This window comes from Myxocyprinus asiaticus, chromosome 21 (assembly GCF_019703515.2).
Source record: "Myxocyprinus asiaticus isolate MX2 ecotype Aquarium Trade chromosome 21, UBuf_Myxa_2, whole genome shotgun sequence".
Taxonomy (NCBI): domain Eukaryota; kingdom Metazoa; phylum Chordata; class Actinopteri; order Cypriniformes; family Catostomidae; genus Myxocyprinus; species Myxocyprinus asiaticus.
In genome coordinates, this window is record NC_059364.1 from 29744993 (window position 1) to 29772763 (window position 27771).

The following is a 27771-nucleotide window of genomic DNA, read 5'->3' on the forward strand; positions in this document are numbered from 1 at the left end:
TGCGCACTTTGCTAATTTTTCTAATTATTTTCATGATATAATCTGCTGAAATTCGATACACCCAGTTACACATTTACTGTTTGAGGTAAACATGGCAAAGAAGTCAAAATCCTCGGGCTCTGGAGACATTAAAAGACACTTACGGGTTCAAGATGAAAGCCCAGACAGGCCTGTGGACAGGGGACTCGGTTTGGATGGCGCGGTGGGAGAAGAAATCCAGCGTCAACTGTCCAACATGTCGGTGATGTTGATGAAGGTACTTGCGGACTTGGAGGATCTCGCTATAATACGTCGATTGATTACAGGGATGGAAAAAAAAATTATCTGAGCTAGTCACAAGAGTGACAGATGTTGAAAAACGAATCAATTATTTGGAGTCATCAGAGAGGGAATTAGCCGCTAATCCGCCCGTGACCAAAGTTGATTTGGAACGTGTTCTTGAAAAGCTTGAAGATCTTGAGAATAGAAGCCGCAGGAATAACATTCGAATTGTTGGAATTCCTGTGCATGAGGAGGGCAGAGATATGGTGAAATTCCTCGACATAACAGGCCACAAGCTGGAAATCGAACGAGCTCACGGAGTCCCAGCTCACAGATCTGCTGAGGGAGGAAGGCCCCGATCGATTCTGGCCAAATTTTTGAGATCATCCGATAAAGATCTCGTGTTGCACCAGGCGAGGAGCAAAGGAAAGCTTTCTTGGAAGAATTACAATATTTTCTAGTTCCCGGACTTTGCAAACTCGACAAGAGAGAAACACGATCGGTTTAAGGAATGCAAGAAACTCTTACATCAGCGGAAGATCACTTTTGCTCTGATGTTTCCAGCCAGACTGAGAATAAACACCAAGGATGGCAGCAAAGTATTTACATGTCCCAATCAGGCAATGTCTTTTATTGAAACAATGGGTGAGTAACCATTAGGTGTTTTTCTTGTGAGTGGATTGACTCACTGTACATGCTCTGGCTTTCGGAGGAAGCTGGGCGCCATTTTTGTTTCCTTTTGCGTTGGCCCACCGAGCGGCTGGAGTTTGTTTTGTGGATTATCACTTTTCCTTAAAGAAACTTGTGCATTGATGGAAGATCACTATTACAATGAACGGATGACCGCAAAATATCTACATGCCAAAACAAAGGATGTCTTTTATAAAGTTGGCGGACTGTGTAAATCATGGGATATACTTTTATGCGGCCTCCGAGTGAATTGACTCTTGACCATCCGAGGAACCGGGATGCGTGTTTCATTTCCTTTTGTGCTGGTTCCGCCTAGTGGTTGGAGCTTGTTTTGTTAAATAACATTACTTCGGGACAGTTATGGATGAATCTGTTAGTTCCTTGTGCTTATGCCTCCTGTTGGCTGGAGTATGATTTGTGGAGTATTTTCGTGGGACATTGGAATGATTATGTCATCTGCTGCACTCATCAGCTGGCTCACTGAAGATTCGTTTGTCTGACCGAGGAAACTGAACGGCTTTATATCGGCTGGAATTTGTTTTGTGAAGGAAAACACCTTTGAGACAGTTCTGTGAATGAGTCTACACATTCTTTGTGTTTATTCTGCCTATTGGCTGGGGTTTGTTTTACAAAGATCCAAGCGAGTGTAAAAGTTACCGTCCAATCTCCCTGATCCAACTAGATGTTAAAATTGTCAAAAATGTTGGCTAACCGATTAAGTAAGGTTATAACATCTCTTATACATATAGATCAGGTGAGGTTTATTCGGGGCCATAGCTCTTCTGATAACATCAGGCATCTTATCAATATCATGTGGTCAGTAGCGAATGATTAGTCTCCGGTCGCTGCCATCTCACTTGACGCCGAAAAGGCTTTTGATATGGTAGAATGGGATTATCTTTTTAAGATTTTGGAAATGTATGGGTTCGGGAGTACATTTATTGGTTGGATTAAGTTACTTTATAAACACCTTGTAGCAGCAGTACAAATAAATGGATTAATTTCAGATAGGGGCACTCGGCAGGGTTGCCCTCTTTCCCCATTATTGTTCTGTCTTGCCCTGGAACCATTAGCAGCCACGATAAGAAAGGAGGATGATTTTCCAGGGGTGATTGCGGGAGGTATGGCGCATAAGCTTCTGCTTTACGCAGATGATATTTTATTATTCGTCTCCGACCCCACTAGATCTCCACAGAATTATTAATTCCTTTTCCAAGTTCTCAGGATACAAAGTCAATTGGTCTAAATCCGAAGCTTTGGCTTTGACAGCGTACTGTCCAGTAACGGCCTTCCAGCCGGGCGCCTTCCAGTGGCCCAAACAGGGCATTAAGTATTTGGGAATTTTATTCCCAGCAAATCTGTCTGATTTAGTCAGAGTTAATTTTAATCCCTTAATAAAAAGGTTTTCGAATGATGTGGACAGGTGGGCTTCATTACACTTATTGATGATTGGGAAGGTTAATGTAATTAAAATGAACTGTATTCCAAAATTCAACTACCTGTTACAATCTCTCCCTATAGATGTCCTCCTCTCTTATTTCAAGCAATTTGACAGCATAGCGAAGTGCTTCATTTGGAATGGTAAGCGTGCCAGGTTAAATTTCAATAAGTTACATAGGCCGATTGACAAAGGTGGGTTAGGCCTACCCAAGATTTTGTTTTATTATTATGCATTCGGTCTCAGACATTTGGCTCATTGGTCGCTTCCACATGAGAGAGCCCCTCCCTGGTTTTGTATTGAAAAGGAAGCTCTTGCCCCTCTCGCCTCTGCAAAGCCTTTCGATCAAATTAATCGGAGAAGTTAAGTCACACCCCGTTATTTTGCATTTACACTCGATATGGACAAAAGTGTCCAGAGTGTTTAATTCAGATATTTATTTAAACGTAGCCTCGAGCATATGGCAGAACCCTAAACTATGCATTAATAAGTCCCCTTTCTGTCGGTCAGATTGGATTGTGAGGGGGGTTAATACACTCGGTGACCTATATGAGAGTGGAGTATTGAGACTTTTTAAAAATTTGGTTAAAAGTTTTGGGATTCCCAGATCTCAATTTTATAAGTATTTACAGCTGCGCCACCTACTCTGCACTGTTTCTGGGAGTGGCATGCACCCCCCTAGTGCGGCAGATACTCTGGGAGAGATGCAAGGGTGCACCTTATGCAATTTAAGATTCTACATAGATTTTATTGGACCCCTTCTAAATTGTATAGGCTTGGTCTTAAGGACACACCAACCTGCTGGTGATGCCATTTAGAAGATGGAGACACCACCCATGTTTTTTGGGGGTGTCGTAAGATACAGGAGTTCTGGTTGAGGGTCCAGAATTTTATGGCTGACGTATTGGGTACTCGGATCTCCTTTTGCCCCAGGCTCTGTATTTTGGGTGACGGGGCAGTTATTGATGTAGGAGATAAGTACATGAAGAATTGGATCCTGGCCGGTGTTATGGTGGGCAGACAGGTTATCCTTAGAGGATGGAAGTCAGCTGGAGCCCCCTCGTTTCGTGAGTGGTGCGAGGAGATGGGCAGGGTGGCAGCTTGGGAAGAGTTGTCATATAGAAGGCTAGGCAACATGGATATGTTCATCAGGAGTTGGGGCAGCTATTTGGCCTTTTTGGAGGGCTCTCGGGGAGGGGCAGTGGAGGGAGACGTGTTGTTTTAAATGTGTATGTTGTAGCCTTTTTGTTTTTGAATATATACTTTTTTTAAATGTATTTCTAAATATTTTCTTCTGTTTTATTGTTTGTTTGTGTGTCTCTGTCAACTGTATTTGACCACTGGGGTATCTGTTCGTGTTGGGTGGTGGGGTGGGGTGGTTAATGTTCAGGAGGAAGGGTTGTAAATAATATAATGTGATTCCAAATATTCTGTTATTTTTTTTATATGTTATATGGAATCAATAAAAAATTTAATTAAAAAAAAAGGATGCGATTCATAACATAACTTTGTCCTGTGTATGTGTGTGATTGTGTATTTATCCCCTCAGGGCTTGCCGTAGAAAGCATTATGGCGCTTATGTAAGAAAATGAGTTGCGTTCAATAAACAGACTGTTCCGTCTGTGATTGCTCCTTTTTCTAAATTTTATTGTCAATTATCCTCATTTTAGTGTATGAATATCACGGTCAGACAGATTGCTTATCACTGGAATCTTATGTCGCGTCTGGTTAGTACAAGGTGTTAGCCTTAGTCTTCATTCACATGCATTGCTTTTTTTCATCCATCTCCTTTTGCATTCCACAGAAGATAAAGTCACATCTTTCATTTACAGGTTTCATACAGAATTTTCATTTTTGGGTGAACCATCCCTTTAAACATGCACATATGTTCTCTAAAACACTCCCACACAACGTGTGCATCTTAAACACACGCGTAAAGAGGCACACCCACATGCCGGCTCCCACAGACACAGACTCAAACCACTCCGTGGCACGATACAGCAGTATGGCCCACCCATGACAGCGCGAGCCATACCTGGAGAAACACACGCGGAAACACAAACACACACTCCACGACCTGCTTACTTTAACGAGACGCAGGGATAGACAAGCTACTTACCCCTCTTCTGCACCCAGCCTTCTTTAACGATGGTGACATCGCTCATGTTGGCTCAGTCACACTGCACTCGCCGCTCGTACGCACCAGCTCCTGAAGGAGTAAAGGGGGGGGGGAGAGGAGAGGAGAGGATGGGGGGGGGGGTCAGCTCTCCCAGCCTCAGAGTCTCTCTCTCCCTCCCTCACTGCTCTCTCACTGTTGTTTTACTCGTTGGCTGCCTCACAGTATAGCAGTTTTTCCCTCCTTCCGTTGCTTTTCTCTCTCCGTGGTGCTGTCTCTCTCTTCCTCTCTAGATCTTCCCACTCCTCGACAGTGACTCAGCCTGGAAGAAACATAAAAAAAAGGAACGTGTGGTTTTTCACTCTTTTCTTCCTCTTAACTCCCCCTTCATTCTTACACAATCTGACAGACAGTCATTGTAAAAGCAGACATACAAGCCCCCTGCTGCCTCTCTGATTTCCCTGTCTGTGTCTGTTTTTCTCTCTTATCCTCACTCTCAACATGCACAAGGGTTTAACACTTACGAGCAACACAGTTGCTTCAAACAAAGTTAGGGAGGCAAATGACTGTGAGAGTAAATAAGCAAACATGAAGTCTCGAGGTAGATGTAGTTTCTTCTGAAGGAGAGCATTGGGCTGTATGAAAGTGTCTTTGTCACACTGTTGTTTTTTCATTTATCAAATCAGACAGCTCACAAACAGATTGCTACTGCAGGCCTATATTTACAAAGCTGTTTAAAATATGGTGTCAGAATTGAGTCTACTAGCAAATGAACCATGCTTAAAAGAATAGTTAACCCAAAAATGAAAATGTTGTCATCATTTCTAATTAATTTCTCATTTTGCAGGCTTGTTTTTTCAAACTTGTCGCGATCAATCACGTGACGTGAGAACAAATGGCGTTTGCCACAACATAGTCTCATGCAGGGCTCTAGACTGCTACTGAATTTTCTTGATGGTGCAACTACATTTTGATATAGGTCGGACAGTTGGGACTACAGAGTTGGCCAGCTCTCTCTCTGATTGTGTGCTGCCGTTTTCTGTTGCGCATGAGCAATGTCAAAAGTGGAACGAAACTTCGCTATCCTCTACCCTGATAAACTTTCAGCATGGCTCAATAGAGCACAACAGTCTGGTTCCAGTTTTTCCATGGACTAATTGATTTTTACAGATAATTTATAAACCTTTAAAGACAGACCTACCATAAGCTCCGAGGTTGTTCATCGATTGTATATGCCTCTGTTGAAGCCATCTGTCTGCATTATTTCAACTTCATTGTTTAAAAATCATTTTTAATAGCAGAGTTCCTAGTAAAAAAACTACACTACCTGTGGTCCAGCAGAGAAAAAGTCTCCAATGAGAAAACTGCGACCACGAAAGCCTGCCAAACAAGCCCGGGCGCAACCAACCATTCCCATGACAATGTGAATGACACAAATGATGCAAATTCCCTCCACCCTCAAATTATTTACATATTTGTATATATGGGAATATTTTGCAATAAACATAAACTATATCGTTTCTATGCTTACATTATAGTCAACATCCTTAAATCAAGAGTTTTATATATTTCCATTTTATATTCGATTACCTCATTTGCAATGTTTCATGGGATTGTAGTTCATGCCCCCGTGAAAGATAAGTACACAGTCTTTTACCTTGTCTTTTTCACCGACTTTCAAATACTTTTTTGCTTCAAAACAAAGTTTGTTATGTTGTGATTCACCTCAGAGCTGTTTGGTTTGGTTCATGGCTTAGAACTCTTTTGTGAAGGATTTTTTATGAAAAGTCTATGGAAGAAATGAATGGGAAAAAACTTCCGGAACCCAGGCAGCTAAAAAAGTGGAGCAGGTGCATTTACTTGTGACCCGGTCTTATCCACGCAGAGCAAATTATTATGAAGTGAGAAGAGCTGAGAAGCAGCACGAGTTGCGGAACACAATTGAATTCGGCACAGAATTTTCTGTTGCAAACCCCCATGAAAACCTCAATGTCTCTGTGATTAGACTAGTTTACAACCCTATTAAATGGGCCTGACATTCTAAACAGCACTGATGAGATGAAAAGGAAAGAACACTGAAATTCATGCACAGACATAAACTAGAAGACTTTTCAATCCACACATCACTATGTGGTTTTTTTCGGCAGAAATATATTCACATTATAAACAAAATTAAAACAGAATATTCAAACGGTTTCAAACAGAAATATGGTTGAGGAGATATTGGCCTGCATTACTTTGCCTTGACAATGCTAAATTGAACGGTAGAAAGGTAACATTATCTCAGTCAAAATGTTTTGTTTTTGCAGTAGCAGCCATACGTGTTAACTCTACGCAATCAAATTTGTGAGTACAGAAAAGGGAAGCCAGCATGTTAGGAGCACAAACGTCCAATAGTTAAACAGAAGAGAAGAAAAAGAGAATAAGTCTTTACCTGAGCTGAATCAGAGACTGTTCTACATTTGACAACCATTCTCTGAGGGGAAAAAAGGAAGGTGTCCCTCAACACCACTCTCACCACTGAGTGTGATGCACATTAAAGAGAAATTTGAAGGCACAATCCTGATGAAATCTTGATGTTGTGTCCTCTGTGACTTATAAACAAAATGTCTGAAAGAGTCCCATTTTACTCTACCCATTTAGAGATAATTAACACATGATGTTTGTCCTAGATCTTTGGGTCACTGGATATGCAGCAGCCCCTAAAGATATGGAGACCATGCCAATGTCCTCAGTGTCATGAGAATAACCCAAAGAAAATGCTCTTCAAGGCTCTTTTATGAAATTCATACTTTTTAAGTCAAACAAGTTGTGGGTCAGAAAAGAAATGTTGAGCATTCTTCTTTCATTTGGTAATAGTAGACAATCGACCTCAGAATTAAAAATGAAAAAGAAGAACAGTTTAGTGATATGGAGCATGCTAAATCAAGGGCCTCTTTACAGGTCAGAGTTAATGCAGTGCCAACTGAATTTAATCTGCTGTTAGTATGGTCAGGAGAGCGCATGGGTGATTCAAGGACCAAAGAGATATCAGTGAAGTCCTTAATCATTTAACATAAGCAGGAAACTCCATGGAGGTAAGTCATAATAATCATAATAATAGAACGTAACATTAGGGTTCCGGAAGAAAACAGTCCCATAAAGAAATTGATTTTTAACAATAACATATCATATTTTTTATGACTGACCTACCATGAGCTCAGAAGTTGTTAAACAATTATATACAGTATGTTTCTGTAGAAGTTAGAGATTATTTTATGTTTAAGTCAAATTTCCTAAAAAGAACTACACTACTCATAATCCTTAAGCGAGCTCCACCTATCAAAGAAGTCACTATTACCAAGGAAACAGATTTATTATACCACCCACTCACATGAAACATTGTGAATGACAATATTGAGTTGATTTCACTCAAACTATCCACCTTTTTCCTACGTTCCGTGATGCTTACCGCGAAATGTGGGCATTACTTCCATTGTCAAGTTAATACAGCTGTTGTTGCGGTGTTCGTCCATTCATTCTTTCATTGCGGTGTTGGGATTTTGAGGAGAGCATGTCTGATTTCATGAGAACATACATCAATCACTATATCAGTGTTTTACTGAACTTTACCGAATAAACTGCAAAAAAAGTAATAAAGACAAAGGAAGCGCAAACAAAACCAGCACACTGTTTCTCCCAGATGCAGTTGAGATTTAATCTAAGCACAAACGCAACATTTCGAGCAAAATTATCGGTTGTTTTAGTGGAGTACTTTTGTTAGTTCAGCTTCAGATGTGTGTACTTGTACTTGTCACCCTGCATGTTCAAATCAGACAGACACATTGAGGAAGAGCCAGGAAGTTCTCATACTTGGGTATGTAACTGCTTTTTCAATTTTTCCAATCAGACGGTTATTTCCTTTTAAATCCGTAAGTAAGTTTAAACTTTTGTTCAGCGGGTAATTGACTGGTGAGAGGTGGTGCTTCACTGCCGTCCAGGACGCATCAGGACGCCATTTTAAACCTCAAATGCGATGTGGCTTTTGACTACCTCTGTATATGTTTTTGTGATCCAATCACAAAGCATTTTCCACCCTGTTTACAACTATATTTAGCGCTTACCATTTGTGATTGGATCATCCGAAACGTGCCTCATTACCAGCTGTAAACAGGGTCTAAAATGACTGCAGCCAGAGCTAGGGAATGCTGTAGAGCGACTTCCGGCAGAAGTCCCACCCACATTCGTTTCCCCAGTAAGACCCCCAGGAAAAAGGTGGATATTTGCAATAAACTTATAATCAATTATTTAATATTGTACCTTACTTTTTATTCGATTACATAATTTGCAGTGCTTGATGGGATGAGGTGTTCATTGCCTCATTAAAAGATTAAAGTACACTGTCTTGAATTTTGTCTTTTTCCCAATTTTCATAATTGTTTGCTTTAAGAGGGAATGCATGTATCCAGGCTCTGTGGGGGCTAGGGAAGTTAATAATTAATCGACAATCGATTAATTGTCGTTAATAATTTGACTTACAAAGCTTATAGATTTTCGATTAATTAATTTCAGGACAAATGTGTTCAGTAATCATGCCAGTAGACTTTGATAAGGCTGTCTATACAGTCATCCACTGATAGAGGGTGCTTGCATGTTGCATCACGTCTTTTTCGCATCACAGTAGACAATGCACAGATGAAGAGATGAAGCGGGCTCAATAGACCTTTTTCACACTCCAGGTTTTGAAAGGGAACTCGTGGCAAAATAGACTTCCGGATTCACCTACAAATTGACGTCATGGCTGAACAGCTCTATGTAATCAGTGTTGGAGCATTTCTCTATAAATTAACATTTTGTTTTCTGCATACACCGTGATAGTGTTAAAGTACAATATGACAACAAGCACTTTTGATCTGTTGCTCTCCTCATTTCATCCCAACCTACAATTACGTCAGTGATCGCTGGGAAAGCACATTCATCTGAATTTTCACCAGCACCAGAGAAATGGCATATTATGTAGGCTACTGTGTTTATGCAGTGTGTTATGATTTTACTTAATTTAAAATAAAATAAGTCCAAAGGTCTGAAATATCCCACGATCCACAATGTGAAGTTTTAATAAACTCAAATATGATATACCATATATGTTATATATCTTGTATACAAGTTATTATTAACAGTAATTCATTAACAGTAATTAAACAATTCACAAATTTGTACTAAACATAGCCTTAAATGTATTAATATACACTGAACTAAGAATGCTTTAAGAAAATGCCAATACTTGCATTTCTTATTAATTTCAAAATATTTAAAGAGTAGGCTACATGGGGCCTGGGTAGCTCAGCAAGTTCAAATCCAGGGCGTGCTGAGTGTCTCCAGTCAGGCCAACCAATTGGCCCGGTTGCTAGGGTGGGTAGAGTCACGTTGGGTTAACCTCCTCGTGGTCACTATAATGTGGTTCTCACTCTCGGTGGGGCACATGGTGAGTTGTGCGTAGATGCCGCGGAGAATAGCGTGAAACCTCCACACATGCTAGGTCTCCGCGGTAACGCACTCAACAAGCCACATGACAAGATGCGCAGATTGACGGTCTCAGAGGCAGAGGCAACTGAGATTCGTCCTCCGCCACCCGAATTGAGGCGAGTTATTACGCCACCACGAGGACTTAAGAGACCATTGGAAATTGGGCATTCCAAATTGGGGAGAAAAGGGGAGAAAATACCCCCCCCCCAATTATTATTTTTTTTAATAAAATAAATAAAAACAGTAGGCTACATGCATATATTATTTGGAGCCCTTCTCGTGACTCTTGCAGTACTGATGTTAACGATTAATCAATTAATTGAACGTTAATTTCCACAACGATCGATAATGAAAATTTCTGAATCTTGACATTCCTAGTGGGGGCGATAAATATTTCACACAAAACAAATAATCAAAACTAGAAAAATGCCTCAACGTAATAAAGCTTGAGGTTTGATATTAAATGAAAGACAACCATTTACAATGAAACTCCACAAAAAGAGAAATGTCTAGGAAATAACAGACTCAAAAACCATCCACAACTGACATACAAGACTGAGTTGCAAGACTACACCAGCACTAAGTCACCTAAAAGGCTGTAAAATTGCCTAGTCACTATAAAGCGACAAGAAAAACGCAAAAGACACTAAATTTAAGGACACTAAAGCTGTGTCCCAAAAATAAATCATTGTTACTAGGGCTATTCATCTGTACCAACCAAGCCTCCATCTCCTCTACATTATGGCAGTAACACAAATGTTCCATTCCTCTATAGCTTCCTTTGAGTGACAGGAGACACAATTCCACTGCATCACTGCCTATCGCTGCAGCACTATCTGGGGATGTCCCAAAGCTGCGACACCAAATACAATTTTTCCATACAAATGAGGGGAGTACCCTTGAGATAATCATTTAATTCCTGAGCAGGCCTAAGAAGGAGGGGCTCTCCTGGTAAGCCCAGACAAACACAGACACACAGCATCAATCATTCTCAGCATGCCAGAGAGCAACACGATTTACCCATGCTATATTGTTCTCAATTGTATTCAATTGTTCAATATAGTATCATCCTAAATTATTAGGAAAACACAGAGTGCTGCTTATGGAAACAGACGAAGTTAATGAATTCCTGCAGTGAAAAAATTAAGATTGTCAATGCAACACTCCAGCTCCAAATGTCACATCACCAACTCCAGGGTGCAAGCTGTCTCAAGACATTATGAAAATACGAGAAGCAGAGGGATATGAACACTGAAATGTTCCAGTGCTGTTATAAGAAATATCAGCACTATTGGACCACAAACAGTGGAATGCAAACAGTGGATTAAGATTTTCAATAACTGAATCTCTACCACAAAAAATCCCCACAAACAATATTTAAAGTTTATAACCACTCTCGAAAGAGTTTATGACTTATGGTTAAGTTCCTTTCGAGTAATAACAGCAAATTGCTGAAGGTGAAACCTTGGCCATTCAAAGCAATACATCTAATTTCACTAATCAGTGCTAAGCAAAGCAAATGAGCTCCCGTTACAACTGCTGCTAGTTTTCGCCTCAAAGAGAATACTAAACACACGAGACAGGTAAACAAGAACCTTGGTCAGTTACTACATTTACATGGATATTTACACTCTCAATAAAGTCTCATTCAGAATAAGTTATTTACAAGCCCTTTTAATGCCCCTTTAAAAATGTTTTCTTCTCTTTTAGCTATTCTTTTAACTAATGCAAAGAATGTGATGCATCATCCAGAAGAAAATGTTCTGAATATAATGGCAATGTACTGCATAGTTATATTCAAAACAATCAAGTACTGAATATCCTAAATCTGAATATGTAGGCCTAGTTATACTATACTAGTCACCCATGGGAGTACAGAACATCATTATATTGATGCTGACTGGTCTCGCTAAGTATATCACTGCAATTAAAGTGAACAGTCAAACCAAGATTCACAAGACAAACCTATTTACTTGAAGCCACAGAGAGCCTCAGCATTTGGTTCTGTTTGCATGCAACATTTAAAAAAATAAATAAATAAATAAAAAAAAGAGTTGTATATACTGCAGAGAGATTCATGAATAATGAGAAGTTTGTCTGCAGACATCCGCCAATCCTGGAGCCACAAACACTGTAACAGAAACCAAAAGGACCCTGTGGTCTATCTAAAAACCTGAAAAGAGGAAATGAGAAATTTGTGAATGAATACCGGCGGATGTCTAAAGACTCTGTGGACCTTTGCTAATCTGCTGCAACCATCAAGAGTGCTCTCCATACAGCTGGACAGCACTTAATGTGAGGTCAATATAATAATGTCTTTTTCTCTTGTTTTATATTAAGGTACTCAAAGACTTCCTTCAAAATAATTCTTCCATTAATAAGGCTCACAGGACATTCAAAGAACGCGTCAAGCTTGTCTATGCTTTCGTGAAGTACATAGCACCCAGAAGAATTTCAACTGTTCCCCTGTGTCTTGTCATTTTAAAATCTAGATTATACATAAAGGCTGCATTGATGTACGCCAAAATATTGATAGAAATTATGAAAGATACCACAACATTGCAAAGTTATAAATGAGACGGGCTGATTAAAGACAACAAACCAACAATACTCTAAGACAAGTTATCTAAGCAAGTTTTAAAATGTCTGTAACTAGTGCACATATTGTTCAACAATAGTGGCCGCATTTTGTCTAGTGCCTGACCGATATATCGGCCGATATTAGCCTTTCACCAATATATCGGTATCAGCATATATTTTACCGATATGCGCCGATATGAAAACTTTTTTCAGAACAAATGATGCAGAAAACAAAGCTTTAGAATTGGTGTCATAGCATAGTTTTTCCAGCAGAGTGCACTCCGATTGTTTACAGAGCTGACTCTGAGCTGTCGGTGGCTCTGCAGACAGGGCGGATTTAAACGGTGCGGATTTGAGTGATCTCTTCTCCTTAAATTGCTAACTAGTTTGTGAAATACATACTGGAAAGTTAATAAAAAATTACCCCATCATTTTATATAACTAATATAACGTTAACCCTGTCCCTGACAATCATGTCACTCATGTTTATCACATCTGTTTGCTGTTAGCCAGCTATATTTTGTCAGTGCAGTCAGTAATGTAACAGATTGAAAGGTAAACATCAGAGCATCTTTTTGCAGCTCAGCAGACAACGGTGCGGTGGTGGATTGTGTGTGGTGAGTGTTGATTTCATGCTTCGCTGTTACCTAATTGGTGAGACACAATGCTGGAAAGTAAATAAAGTCCATCTTTTACTCTCCGTGACAAAGAGCTTACAGCTAACTAGCTAACCACGTAGCTACATTCATTGCTTGTCAGCGTGTAAACATGTATTCACCAAACTGTTTTGTTCAGGATTCACAGTTTATTACCCCCTTCAACCGAATTCCAGGTGTTGCATTTATAAAATGTAATATTTAAAAGTCTGGTTTTCCAGACATTAAAATAGGATGCGTAATAAAAGGTGATTTAATAAATAGTATATTCGCCCTGTGTAAATATTAATATATAGGAACGGTATCTAAAATAAATAAGGGGTGATAAATACTAATACAACAGGCTGGAAAAATAGACATTAATTCATTTTAATATCCTTTATATATATATTTTGAATGTGTTGAAACTTGACACTGGGCGACGCACCCTAAAAACGGCACCGTTAGATCTGTTTCATGCTGAAGAGCCGCTTAAAAGTAAGGTTATTTTTTTCTCTCTCTCGTAAATGTAAATGAGTGTAAATGCCATCACCATCATATATGTTGAAAGGACTGATGCCTGTCAACCAAAACATGAGCTCATTGATGTCATTAAATGAGTCTGCTTTTTTATTCCATCAGTTACTCCTGATCGGAGGCTGCCATATATATTAAGTTTATACGTAGGGTTACATCCTACATAAATGTAATGGTGCAACGCTCAAATATTTAGTAGAGCGTAAATTGTGACTTAGTGCCCATTTATGCCACAACTAGACTAAGTTGTAACGTACGTATAGCTGGTGCAACCGGCCCCTGATGTTTATTTAGCTACTTATTTTATTTTAAATTCTTCTTTATTTAAATGGTCAGCCACTGACTGATACTAAACAGTACTGATGTTAATTAAGCTATTTATTTTATTTGAATTTATTCTTTATTTTAATGGTCAGCATTTGACTGATACTAAACATACAGTACTGATTTTTATTTAGCTATTTATTGCATTTTTATTCTTTATTTAAATGGTCAGCAATTGACTGATACTAAACATACAGTACTGATTTTTATTTTACTTATTCTTTATTTTAATGGTCAGCAATTGACATACTAACATTACTGATGTTTATTAAGCTATTTATTTGATTTTTATTTATTCTTTATTTTCTCAGTGTTCATTTCTAGAATTTGTTGACAATGTATAATAATAATGTCAAATGTTCTTTGATAAAAATATTTGTTTAAGAAAGCAGCCTTCTGAGTACCTTTGCATAGTCATATCGGTGCAAAATCGGTGAAAAATCCACATAGAAAAGGTCTGTTTTCATTCAAGCTCAAAAATTAACTAAATCGGTCACCATATCGGTAATCGGTGAATTTTCCCTCTCTAAAATCAGTATCGGTCTCAAAAATCTCATATCGGTCGGGCTCTAATTTTGTCTTCAATTTCTTTTTCTACCAGACTACTGGATTGCAAATAGTGTGCACTGTGTGGCAGGTGATATTTAGACATAGTGCAAATAATCCCTCCGTTAAAGTGAACTTGGAATAATACATGCAGGTCAAGTTTGGTCCAAGCAAGGAATGCACTTATGTGCTTCTCAGTTATTTTATGTGTTAAGGTTTCTGTCTCAAGCCTTATATAAGTACTCACACTGCTCCTCAAAAAACTCACCACTAAACTAATCACTACTCATGAGCACACACACACCTTGCCATGGCTGCAATAAGACTTTTCTATTTTTTCATTCTTACACAGAATTACATACACAAAAGGACGAATTATGTTCGTATTAAGCAGAAACAGAACACACAGATGGTCATTCACAGATATGCCATCATTATTATTCCACAGATACTGCTTGAGGGAGGCGTCACACAGTATGTAAACAAGAGGGCGTGACACCTAGAAACATTAACATTAAAGCCAATGCGGGAAATTTGATTTTTACTTCGTTGAAAAGCCAGGACTACAGGACTGCAACCTGCTGGCCGGTTTTCTTATTGTCTTGAGCTGTCATTCCATTTGATGCAATAAGCAACTGGCTTGCTGTACCTGTCACGATTTACAGTAATTTAAATAGCGCTTCTGCGTTGTGGATGCTTTATCATTTATCCAAATTAAATTGCCAATGGAGGGTAGGGCTGTTTTGGGGAGAAAATGTGGGTTTAGGCATAATCTCGCAAAGCCATTAGCAGAGCTGCATCTTATAATTTCTCCCTGCTTCGAAACCTCCACGCCGCCGCCGCAGCAGCAGCAGCAGCATCATCATCATCAGCACGCTTTGTATTTATGCGCTGAATAATCGAGTCATTTAATGCTACAATGTATCGAAGCTGCGTCACAGTATGCCAGGCGTTCCATCAAGTGTTACATTTAACATTCGTGTTGCAGTTAGAGCGGGATTTTTTTACCTGGCGTTGGTAGGGAGACCAATGGGCTTCCCTCGCCTCGCAGCTTCCCTGAGTATGTGCGCGTCCTCCTTAAAAGCTCGAATGGAGCATGGATGGACGGAATAGTCGGAGAACCACGCCTACAGAGAGAGAACGCTCTCAAGTGGTCACTACTAAAGTGTTGTCTCGAAAGGGGATTGTATGATGGTACTAACCGCGAAAAGGCTGCGGTAGTTCCTTGCCTCCGACTCTCAGCGTCTGGCACGCCAACACAGCGAGTTAGCGAGTTGACGATTTTCAGGACAGCTCCTGACGTCACAGACACGGTTCCCTCTCTCACCCCGCGTCTCCCGCTACAGTGCACGCGCCAGGTTCGGTTGCTACGTCTCTCGCTCGCTCTCACTGCTCCATAGACGCTCCAGGCTGCGCGTGCGGTGAGACTCAGGGAAATCTCGCGAGAGCTGTTCAGTTGACATGAGATGCGTCTCTTCTGCATCATTCGGTGTCATTATTGTGGATGGAGGAGAATTCTGATGCATTTAATGAATTGAGACCCGGTTACTGAATAAGATGTCTCTCTCTCTCTCTCTCTCTCTCTCTCATTAATTTACATCAACCTAATGCTGAGTGTGTTTTGAATTAGCTATGTTACGTAATACCGTGAGCGCATAGACTAAAGATAGGAGAAAGTCTGCATCATTTGTTTTATGGGTGTAAACATGCACATTCTGAGTATCTGAGTTCTTATGTGTCTCCTTTTATAAACTGTGAGTTAATACTGCCATCGAAGGATTATTCTTCTGTTAGGCCTATTTATGTAAAACCACGCTGTGGGAAATGTTGAGTTTTTCTTTTCTCTTTGCAGTACTTTTCGTGATTCTTTAACCAGATTCGAAGTCGTTTTAGTTGAAATATCTCATACTAAACAGTCTCTTAAACTCTCTTAAAATAATTACAAAGAATAACAAATTTCTAAGATATTATGACCTTGTTTTTCTTACTGATTCATACATTTCTGTTATTTAGTTTGATTATATGTATATATATATATATATATATATATATATATATATATATATATATATATATATATATATATATATATATATATATATATACACACATTTTATTTTATTCCTTATTTAATAGTTTAGATGCACTGGCCTTTTTATTTTCATGTATTTCTTTAATGCAGTGCTTACTGTTTGTTTTTGTAATGTGGAAATGAAATAAAAAATAGATTAATAGGCTGCTGGGTGTGAATTGCTTTGAAAGTTTCTCAAGCCTTATTTAGTACGTAGTGTGTGTGTGCGCGCGCGCAGGAGGGAGAAACTGCACGAATTTGAGATTCAGTTAATCAAATTAAGATATTATTTTATTTCTAATTAAGATATGTTGATGATTAAAATAAATTAATAACTACCTTAAATATGGAATTACACTACAACAGATTATTATGAGTGGTATCGAAAGTTTTTTCTGTCTGTGCTCCAGCATGTCTATGTACTACGGTATAATATTTGTATGTTTTAGGTATGTTTTCAGACTATATGCTTTTGTGATATTTTGTGCTATTGTTGTATTTTCACTACCCACTAATTTTTATTAAAGTGTTGTGATATGTAGTAATAAAATCTGATTACTACATCACAGCTGCACGTGTCTGGACCTCTTACAGCAAATCTCCCATTTCCTCGAAAGACTTTCTACTGTAGGCTACTAGGCTGGCAAAACTGCACCAAACATTGGAGTGGTCAGAGACGGAACTGCAACAGATGAGCACATTGTAAGAATTTGTTGCTATAAGGACATTTTTTTCTATTTTATTAGTTTTTTATTTTATTTTTGTTTTTTATTTTTATTTATTTTTTGGTAAAAGAAAGCCAAAACCCTTTTGCAATTCACCTGTTTAGAACCAGAGCAGTTAAATCATGTGTTGGTGTGTTTGCATATTAGTGAAATAATTATAAATTAGCATTATATTACACCTACAATACCTAAAACAGATTAAAAAATAAATAAATACAGTAATTTAAACACACTTGACCATTGTTGTATCCTGTGCATTTTATAACACATTTGCATTTATTTGTTGTTGTGGTTCATTTGCATTGCAAGTTCTATTTCGAGACCTTTAGTCAGTTATGCCCACCGCATCGCCATTGTCTTTTTATGCAGCCTTGTTGTAACTACATTTATGATTTCACTTTGTTGTTAACTGTACTTTAAATAAAGGTATAATTATCCACCTTGATTAGTCAGATTATTGAGTAAGTCAAACTATGACACCTCTGGATGAAATAGGGGTCAAGTGTCTTCCTCAAGGGCACAGAAGCAGAAGTTAGAACAAGATAATATTACCTGTAATTACCTGAATTAGAAGATGACAGCACAAGGATTCTCACCCTCTTATCTGTCATTTCATGATGCTTGTACTTCCGCAATATTACTGAAAGTTTTAGATGTTTCATGTTTTGTTGTCTTTTACACTGAGTTTTAACAAAAATGTAAAATACAACGTCCATTAATACACAAAAATATTATTTTGCCTTGCATTACTCATCTCTCTTTTAATATTCAACCTAATAATTTGAACTCGTGTTTTTCTTTGCTTTCACTGTTGTTTTAATGTTGTTTTATCAATATGTTAGGCCTATGTGTATATCTATGCATATCTTAAGGTTTATATATGTTTTTCTTTATTTCTGTGCAGGTTTTTTGTTAAATTGTTTCTGTTCTCTCTGTTAAATGCACAAGAGGCCAGAGTAATTCTCAGAGCAGAACTGTTTGTCCAGTTATCACCTGGGCATTGCTGAAATGGAAGATTTCTGTCAGGCTTTTGATCCCACTTGACAAAGTGCTCCGCATCTCTGTTTAAAGCTGTTTTGTGAGTGGTCGGTCCAAGGCTCTGGCCTCAGCTCAGCCCCCTGCCCATGCTGACTGTTCCAGATGGCAGTGGGAGGTACAGCAGAGGTAAGGCAAGAGTCCTGTGCTGTGACACAGGTGGTGAACGGCCTGTTTAAACCCACAGGAAAGCAGGCCTGGCAGACATCCCCCTGTCCATCCCTCCATCAGCTGTCCATGCCTACAAAGAGAGAGTGTAGTTTCCCCATAGTACTCTGGACATTGCTGCACACACATGGGTTTGCACGGGAACTCATGATGAAAGTCTGTTACACCAAGAAACTTCACTGCTGTAGGTGAGAAGCTTCTAAAAGTAAGGTAACAGAGGAAAGCCAACATTGTCACAGTCCTGTCATTCTATCAGTCTGGGTTTCTGTCTGACAGGACCGTGACATCATCGTCCCATGTCTGTCTTGTGTTTCGTTGTCTGTCTTGGTGTGAGCGCATGGTTTCGGTTGATTTCCCTGCCGTGCGCTCTTCAGTCGTTCTGGATCCTGACCCTTCTGTCTGGTTTGGTTTTTCGGTGTCGGGATGCGGACACTCATGACACTCATCTTGGCAGTATGCTCTCGCGGCAATAATCTATGTCTGTCTCTCATAATTGCGGACGCGTGTTGCGCTCGCTTTGCGCTTTTGCGTGGTGTTTGCCTTTAGATGTACGCTCAGGTTTTGTTTAGTGTGAGAATGCATGGCATCACTTTGTTTGGTGTTGCTACGCATTCCCTCATCTTGTGTGTCAGTTGGCATGTGCATATATTGCCTTATTGTCGATGTGCGCTCATTGGTGATGTGCGCTCATGCCATTCGGGTGTTTTGTGTCTTGTGAGAGCATGTGGCTTTGTTTTGTTTCTGCATTGCCACGTGTCTCTCTGTCTTACATCATACCCCGCCTCCTTGTTTGCCCATTATTAGTTTATTAGTCACACCTGCCCTGTCTTGTTAACCTGTTGATTTCTCTCCCTATTTTAGTCTCCTCGCATTTGCTGTTCTGTGCCAGTTCGTCTTGTTTTCCAGTCGGTCTTGTCTGTATGCTGGTGGTGTTTAATCGGTCCTGTTTCATCCCCGTTCCTGTTCTCGGTCCGGTCGGTCCTGTTCCCCGTAACCTCTGCCCCAGCCTGGATTAATTACTTTACGTTTTCCCCTACGGGATTGTTTGCGTTTGTTTTTTACCCCTTGTGGGAGGTTTATGTTGGATTTTTGTATTTTATTTTTGTATTAAATAAACCTTTATTTTTCACTCTGCATTTGGGTCATGAGCCTCTTTGATCCTGACAAACACTGTGTGTTAGATCAGGATTTGAACCTTGAGTTTCTACTGAACAAATTACTTTTTTGAACAGAACTGCCAAGTTCACCTCAAATAAAAGGTGATGACACATGTCAACATTCATTTACTCTTGTGTCATGTTTCACTCTTGAAAATAATTGAATGAAACCTGAGCAGTTTTCTATCTGACATTCTAACAGAAAACGTTTCAGTTTGTAGGTCAACATAATATAGGTGTATCCTGACTTTCTTGTCATCCATCAATCTGGGGCCACATTAGCCACTTGAATGCAGTTAGGTGAACCAGAATGGACATTTTTGGCCGTATGTTTCCTCATCTGAAAAGATAAAGCTGTCCTCACACCTTTGATTGGGGCTACAGCTGCTCTGCCTGATCTCATGTACCATCTCTACCTACAGCTGTCCCTCTCTCCATCCAGGGCCACATACGAGAGGCTCTGGCGACCACAGACCTGAAAATACATAAAAGCAGCTATGGATGAATCTTCTGAGCTTCTCTGTCATCCTTGAATGTTCTCAGGGTTCAGCTGGCAAAGTGCCCTCTTGTCCATTGGGAAGGGTCAGTATGAACGGGGCAGAGGCTGAGTGGGACCGGGGAGGAGTGGGGTGGGTAAATGGTGAGTGATAAAGCAAGGTATACCTTCATCTTATCCCCCAGGAGTGATGCACTGTCAGGGGAAGGGTTGTGCGTCTGTGCTGCCCATCTGGAATGGGGGAATGCGTGTGTGAGAAAAGAGGATTTCATATGAGATCCACATATAACCTTCCCCTGGCCAGGTGAAGCTGCATGGGTGTATTTATATGTGTGTGATTGACAGATCAATGCACAATGGCAAACTTGAGTGTTCTAAATACTTTCATGTGTCTTTAGACATTGCATTAAAAAAAAGAAAAAAAGAAACATGAAAACTTAAAATAGTGAACCCTGACTAACTGATAACTTTAGTCTTTTTTTATTTTTATTTATTTATTTATTTATTTTTTGTTATTAACAATTTTATTGATTCCAAAAATAAAACATACAAACACAACATAAGAAATTGAGCAGGTGGGTGTGTCTTTAAGACCCAACCTATACAATCTAGAGGGGGTCCAGTAGAACTGATGCAAAATCTTAAATTGCATTAGACGGACCCTTGCATCTCTAGATGCTGACTTGATGCTTTTTAGGATCCTGGCCCACACTCCATCCTCCAATACCAAGTTTAAATCCTTCTCCCATAATCTCTTGAGAGAAGACAAAACTCTATCCCCCAGACTCTGAATCAACAGGGAGTATGCACTGATGCTTCATGACCTTTCCCAAAATCAGTAATCACCATTTCCAGAGTATCTGCCACTTTAGAGGGGTGTACACTACTCCCAAAAATAATACAGAGCAAGTGGCGCAGCTGTAAATACCTAAAGAACTGGAATCTAGGAATCTTAAAATGTTGAACCAAATTATCAGAAGATCTCAGTACTCCACTCTCATATAGGTCACCAAGTGTAGTAACCCCCCTCCCAATCCACTCTGACCAACAGAAAGGTGACTTATTAATGTGTAATTTAGGGTTCAGCCATATGCTTGAGGCAACACTTAAATAAATGTCCGAATTAAACACTCTGGACACTTTCGTCCAAACTAGGTGCATTTGCGAGAGTGGGTGTGGCTTAACTTCTCAGATTAGTTTGACTGAAAGGCTTTGCAATGGCGAAATAGGGGCAAGAACTTCCTGTTCAGTAACAAACCAGGGAGGGGCTCTCTCAAGTGGGAGCGACCAATGGGCCAAATATCTGAGACTGAATGCGTAATAATAAAACAAAATCTTGGGTAGGCCTAGCCCACCTTTGTCAATCGGCCTATATAACTTATTAAAATGTAACCTGGGACGCTTACCATTCCAAATGAAGGACTTCATTATGCTATCAAATTGCTTAAAATAAGAGAGGGGGACATCTACACTGAGAGACTGCAGCAGGTAGTTAAATTTTGGAATGCAGTTCATTTTAATAACATTAACCTTCCCAATCATCGATAAATGTAATGAAGCCCACCTGCCCACATCGCTCAAAAACCTTTTTATTAAAGGCTCAAAATTAACTCTGACTAAATCACATAAATTTGCTGGGAATAAAATGCCCAAATACTTAATGCCATGTTTGAGCCACTGGAAGGCACCCGGCTGAAAAGCCATTACTGGGCAGTACGCTATCAAAGCCAAAGCTTCGGATTTAGACCAATTAGCTCTGTATCCCGAAAATTTAGGAAAGGAATGAATAATTCTGTGGAGGCAAGGCATATATCTAGTGGGGTCAGAGACAAATAATAAAATATCATCTGCGTAAAGCAAAAGCTTATGCGCCACTCCTCCTGCCATCACCCCTGGAAAATCATCCTCTTTTCTTATTGCAGCTGCTAATGGTTCCAGGGCAAGACAGAACAATAATGGGGAAAGAGGGCAACCCTGCCGGGTGCCCCTATCCAGAGTAAAATAATCTGAAATTAATCCATTTGTTTGTACTGCCACTACCGGGTGTCTATAAAGTAACTTAATCCATCCAATAAAAGTATTCCCGAACCTGTATATTCCAAAATCTTAAAAAGATAATCCCATTCTACCATATCAAACGCCTTTTCGGCATCAAGTGAGATGGCAGCAACCGGAGTCTGATCATTCACTACTGACCACATGATATTGATGAAACGCCTAATGTTATCAGAAGAGCTGTGGCCCTGAATAAACCCCACCTGATCTATATGTATAAGAGATGTCATAACTTTACTTAATCGGTTAGCCAAATTTTTTGCCAAAATATTTGCCAAAATTTTTACATCTAGCTGGATCAGGGAAATTGGACGGTAACTTTTACACTCGCTTGGATCTTTGTCATTTTTAAGAATCAGACTGATCTGGGCTTGTGTCATGGTTGGGGGAAGCTTTCCATTCTTTAATGATTCTGTAGAAACTTCTAACAAAAGTGAAGCCAGTTCTGTAGCATAAGATCTAAATTCAGCGGCAAAGCCGTCTGGCCCGGGAGCCTTGCCTGTAGGTAAGGACTTAATTACCTCATCAAGCTCCTCCAAGGTTATCTCAGAATTAAGATAATTTTTTTGCTCAGTCGTCAATTTAGGGAGAACTAATGGTTCCACAAAGTTTCTAATATCGTCATAAGTAGACGAAGACGTGGAACTGTAAAGATCAATATAGAATTCTTTAAAAGCATTATTAATATCAATGGCTGAGGTAAAAATTTCACCACCAGCAGATTTCACAGAGGGAATGGTAGACAAAGACTCTTTATGCTTTATATATCTAGTCAAAAGTTTACCTGCTTTGTCACCCGACTCAAAGTATGACTGTCTTGCCTTAAATAACCAAAACTCTACTTTCCGCAACAAAATAGTATTATATCTATTATATTTCAGTTGGGTCAATTCTCTGAGGCCATCAGATGACATTCAGTGCTTCAGCTCTGCTTCGGCACTTTTAATGGTCCCTTCCAACTCCATGAGTTCTCGTGCTTTAGATTTTTTGATGAATGAGGCATACTGTATGATCCGACCCCTAAGAATAGCCTTAAGTGCCTCCCAAGCCACGGCCACTGAGAATACTGAGGACCAGTTGGTCTCCATATAAACACTGATTTCACCCTTTAACATTTGTTGGAAATCAGGATTTTGCAAAAGGGATACATTAAAGCGCCAACTATATGATTTCTTTTTCTCTGTATGTGGCAACATCTCTAAACTCACCAGGGCGTGATCTGAAACTAAAATGTTTCCAATTGAGCAGTCAACAACAGATGGAATGAGGGATTTAGATATAAAAAAAAATCTATTCTAGAATAAATCTTATGAACTGATGAAAAAAATTTATAATCCCTACCAGATGGGTTCAAAAGTCGCCAGATATCTACAAGACCAAGATCTGTACACTCATTGTTGCTCTAGGGGGCTTACACACTTTTGCTTCACTATGATCAAGGATTGAGTCCATCAATAAATTAAAGTCTCCTCCCAATATTATATCATGAGGGGTGCCAACGGTTTGCAACATCCCTTCAAGATCTATAAAAAAGCCCTGATCATCAGCATTAGGTGCGTAAATATTAGCTAAAATCAACCTTTGCCCCTGCTCTTACTTGAGCCAGCACTAAAGAAAATATGTCCACCCCATATCTTCCCAAATTTTTCAGCTTCCTGTGGGGAAAGAAGCGTTTCTTGAAGAAACATTATATCACATTTCTTACGCTTAAGAAAAGAAATAACCTCCCTTCTTTTATGGGGTTCCCCAACCCATTCACATTTCATGTGGAGAGAGATAACCCATTCACATTAACAGTTGACATATTGATATATGTGGCAGCGGGGGCGTGGTCAAGCATCTCTCCGGAGAGAGAAAGCGGTAAGGGCGCTTACACCTGAGCTAAATTGTCTAACACCTGTCTCTAATTTCAGTGAGCACGGGGAGAGCGGCATAAAGAGAGCGACACAACGCTCAGTGTGGGAGACTGGATATGACAGAGCCGAGCCAGAGTAACGATTCCCGAGTAGTGAAAGTTATTTGTAGAAACAGTGTGTGTGTGTTAGTGTTTAAAGAGTGTATAAAGGTAACTGTAAAGTGGTGTCGAGGAAGAGGGGAAATAAAGCGTCACCTGAGAAAGGAAAACTGCTTCTTGCGTCCTCTTTTACACTGGTGCCGAAACCCAAGACTGAAGTTTGGGTCGAAGATGGATGGAGGTCGTCCCGTAGAGTCCTCCCAGTTGGCGGAGATCCTCCAAGCCCTCGCCAGCCTACATCGGAACCACCAACAAACGCTGCTTGAGCTCCGACAAGATCAAGACCGCCGGTTTGTCGAGCTCATGCATGCTCAAGCCGAGGACCGGCAGGCGATCCGGAGCCTCCTCAGCCAGGGGACATCCTCAGCCGCGACCCCGGACACACCCACGCCGTTACCCCCGCCAGCATTACAGAAAATGGGGGCGGCGGACCCCGAGGCTTTCCTGGATTTGTTTGAGTGGAACGCCGAGATCTGGGGCTGGCCGCTCGGCCAATGGGCAGCCCGACTGATCCCACTATTGTCCGGGGAAGCCCAGCTCGCGGCTCAACAACTGCAAGCGTCGAGCCTCCTGGCCTACGGAGATCTAAAAAAAGCCATCTTGCAACGGGTTGGTCGCACTCCGGAGGAAAGTCGTCAACTCTTCCGGAGCTTGAAGTTGGAAAGCTCTGACCGCCCTTTGCCCAGCGGCTCCGTGACGCCTGCCGAAGATGGCTGCTAGCGGGGGATCGCGACGTCCAGGGAATTATCGACCAGGTGGTACTGGAACAGTTCATAGTTCGACTGCCAAAAGGAACGGCGGAGTGGGTCCAGTGCCACCGCCCGGCATCGTTGGAGGAAGCTATCCGACTTGCGGAGGACCACATGGCGGCGATCCCGAGGACGGAAGATCCCTCCTACCTTTTCTCTCCTCCCTCTGTTTCTTCCCCCTCCCCTCTCTCTCTCTCGTCTGCTCTCTCTCCAGGTCCCGTTCCTACCCCACGCAGACGAGGAGGAACTCAGCCCCTGAGACCAGTTCCCCGGGTGTGGGAGGCGACACCTTCCCCTACTCCAATGCCCTGCCACTCTCCCCCTCAGGGGGGGGCGCCCGCCGACGCAAGTGCGGGCATAGTGCCTGGGCCGGCTTGCTGGAGGTGCGGAGACCTGAGCCACTTCCGAGATCAGTGCCCTCTGATTGGCGACAACTTTGCCGTCAGATTGTTCAAGTCTGGTGCTTCTGCACAGGTTTTGTGAGGCAAAATTGCATAATGGAAAATACTCTGTAAAACAAACTCCAGCCAATAGGCAGAATAAACACAAAGAAAGTGTAGATTCATTCACAAAACTGTCTCGAAGGTGTGTTCCTCCACAAAACAAACTCCAGCTGATATAAAGCCATTCAGTTTCCTCGGACAGACAGACAATTGTTCAGTGAGCTGGATGTTATGAGTTCAGCAGATGATGTAATCATTCTAATGTCCCTTAAAAATACTCCACAAAAACAAACTCCTGCCAACAGGAGGTGTAAGCACAAAAAATGATCAGATTCATCCACAGCTGACCCGAAGGAGTATTATTCCACAAAACAAACTCCAGCCACTAGGCAGAGCCAGCACATAAAGAAACAAAACAGGCATTCCGGTTCCTCAGATGATCAAGTGTGTATTGAGCGAGTCAAATTCACTCGGAGGCCACCTAAAAAATATACATCACGACTTACTCAGTCCGACAACTTTATAAAAGATGTCGTTTATGTGAGCATGTAAATATTTTGCGGTCATCCATAGTGTCCATTCTCAATCTGGCCGGGAACTTCAGTGTAAAAGTGATCTTCCATCAATGCAAAGGTTTCTTGGAGTGTCATGCCACAAACAAAATCCAGCCGCCAGGCGGAGCCAATGCAGAAATAAACAAAAATGGCGCCCAGCTTCCTCAGACAATCGAGACACTGAACAGCAAGTTAGTCCACTCACATAAGAAACGCCCAATGGTTTACTCACCCATAGGTTGTATGAAGGCCAGTGCCTTTTTGGGGCATAAAAATACTTTGCTGCCGTCCTTGGTGTCTATTCTCAGTTTGGCCGGAAACATCAGTTCAAAAGCAATCTTCAGTTGATGTAAGAATTTCTTACATTCCTTGAACCAATCGTGTTTCTCTCTTGTCGTATTCGCAAAGTCCGGGAGCAAGAAAATATGGTGATTCTTCCAAGAAAGCTTTCCTTTGCTCCTCGCCTGGCGCAACACAAGATCTTTATCGGATGATCTCAGAAATTTGGCCAGAATCGATCGGGGCCTGTCTCCCCCAGCAGATCTGCGATCCGGGACTCTGTGAGCTCGCTCGATTTCCAGCTTATGGCCTGCCATGTCGAGCAGACTCAGGAAGAGCTCGTCCAGGAATTTCACCATATCTCTGCCCTCTTCATGCTCAGGAATTCCAACAATTCGTATGTTATTCCTTCGGTTCATATTTTCGAAATGTTCAAGTTTTCCCAAAATGTGTTCCAAGTCTATTTTGGATGCGGGTGGATTAGCAGATAATTCCCTTTCTGATGATTCCAGATAATCGATTCATTTTTCAACTTCTGTCACTCTTGTGACCAATTCAGAAAATTTTGTTTCCATCACCGTAATCGATCGACGTATTACAGCGAGATCCTCCAAGTCAGCAACAACCTTCATCAGCATCACCGAGATGTTGGACAGTTGATGCTGGATTTCATCTCCCGACGTGCCTTCCAAATCGAGTCCCCGGCTCGCGGACCCATCAGAGGCCTCAGCTTGAACACGTAAGTGTCTTTTAATGTCTCCAGAGTCTGAGGATTTTGACTTCTTTGCCATGTTTACCTCAAAGAATAAATATGTAATTGGATGTATCGAATCTCACCGGTTATAACATGAAAATAATAAAAAAAACAACAAATTGCGCAGAGCTAGCTGCTCACACGTCTGCTCCTCGCATGGCGTCACGTGACCCCCTCGATAACTTTAGTCTTTAAATATATAATGTTTGCACCGTTTGAACCGGATGAACCATCAAAGTAATATTTAACAAAAAGACACAAACATAAACACACACACGGCAGCTGCGTGTGGCTCTCTTTCTCCCGAACTGCCACATCCTGCTCGTCTTTATCCCTCTCCTCGGCTGATTAGCCCGATCAGGGCCCAGGCTTGCACACTCACAGCCCGGCCCCACCCTCCTCCTCATCACACTCCTCCCTCCTTTGCCTCAGGCCAGGGAACTCCCGGCATGACGTACAACCCCCCCCCCCACCTTTTCCGAGGGGGGCATTGCCCTTCTGGCCGCATCTGCCGGCAGGCTTTCCCCACCTTCCTCGTGACCTGGGAGGGAGACAAGTGAGTGAACAGGGTAGAGGGAAAGAGTGAGGTGGAGCAACAGTGAGAGACAGAGAGAGAGAGAGGAGAGAGAGAAAAACAAT

The 27771-nt window shown here is 40.9% G+C and overlaps 1 protein-coding gene across 2 annotated transcripts in view; it reads right to left on the reverse strand.

Moving 5' to 3' along the window:
* The window catches only part of LOC127411771 (RAC-gamma serine/threonine-protein kinase), a 165806-nt gene extending 149723 nt beyond the window's left edge, over positions 1 to 16083 (reverse strand). The window contains exons 1-2 of one of the 2 annotated variants that reach the window (XM_051647516.1): positions 15835 to 16083; positions 4509 to 4827 (exon numbers count right to left, since the gene is read on the reverse strand). In XM_051647516.1, coding sequence (XP_051503476.1) covers positions 4509 to 4554 — 46 coding nt within the window. In that variant the 5' untranslated portion in view covers positions 4555 to 4827; positions 15835 to 16083. Of the gene's footprint in view, positions 1 to 4508; positions 4828 to 15640 lie in introns of both variants that reach the window. The other variant, XM_051647515.1, reaches the window with a different exon arrangement.
* Between the last annotated feature and the right edge of the window lie 11688 nt (positions 16084 to 27771).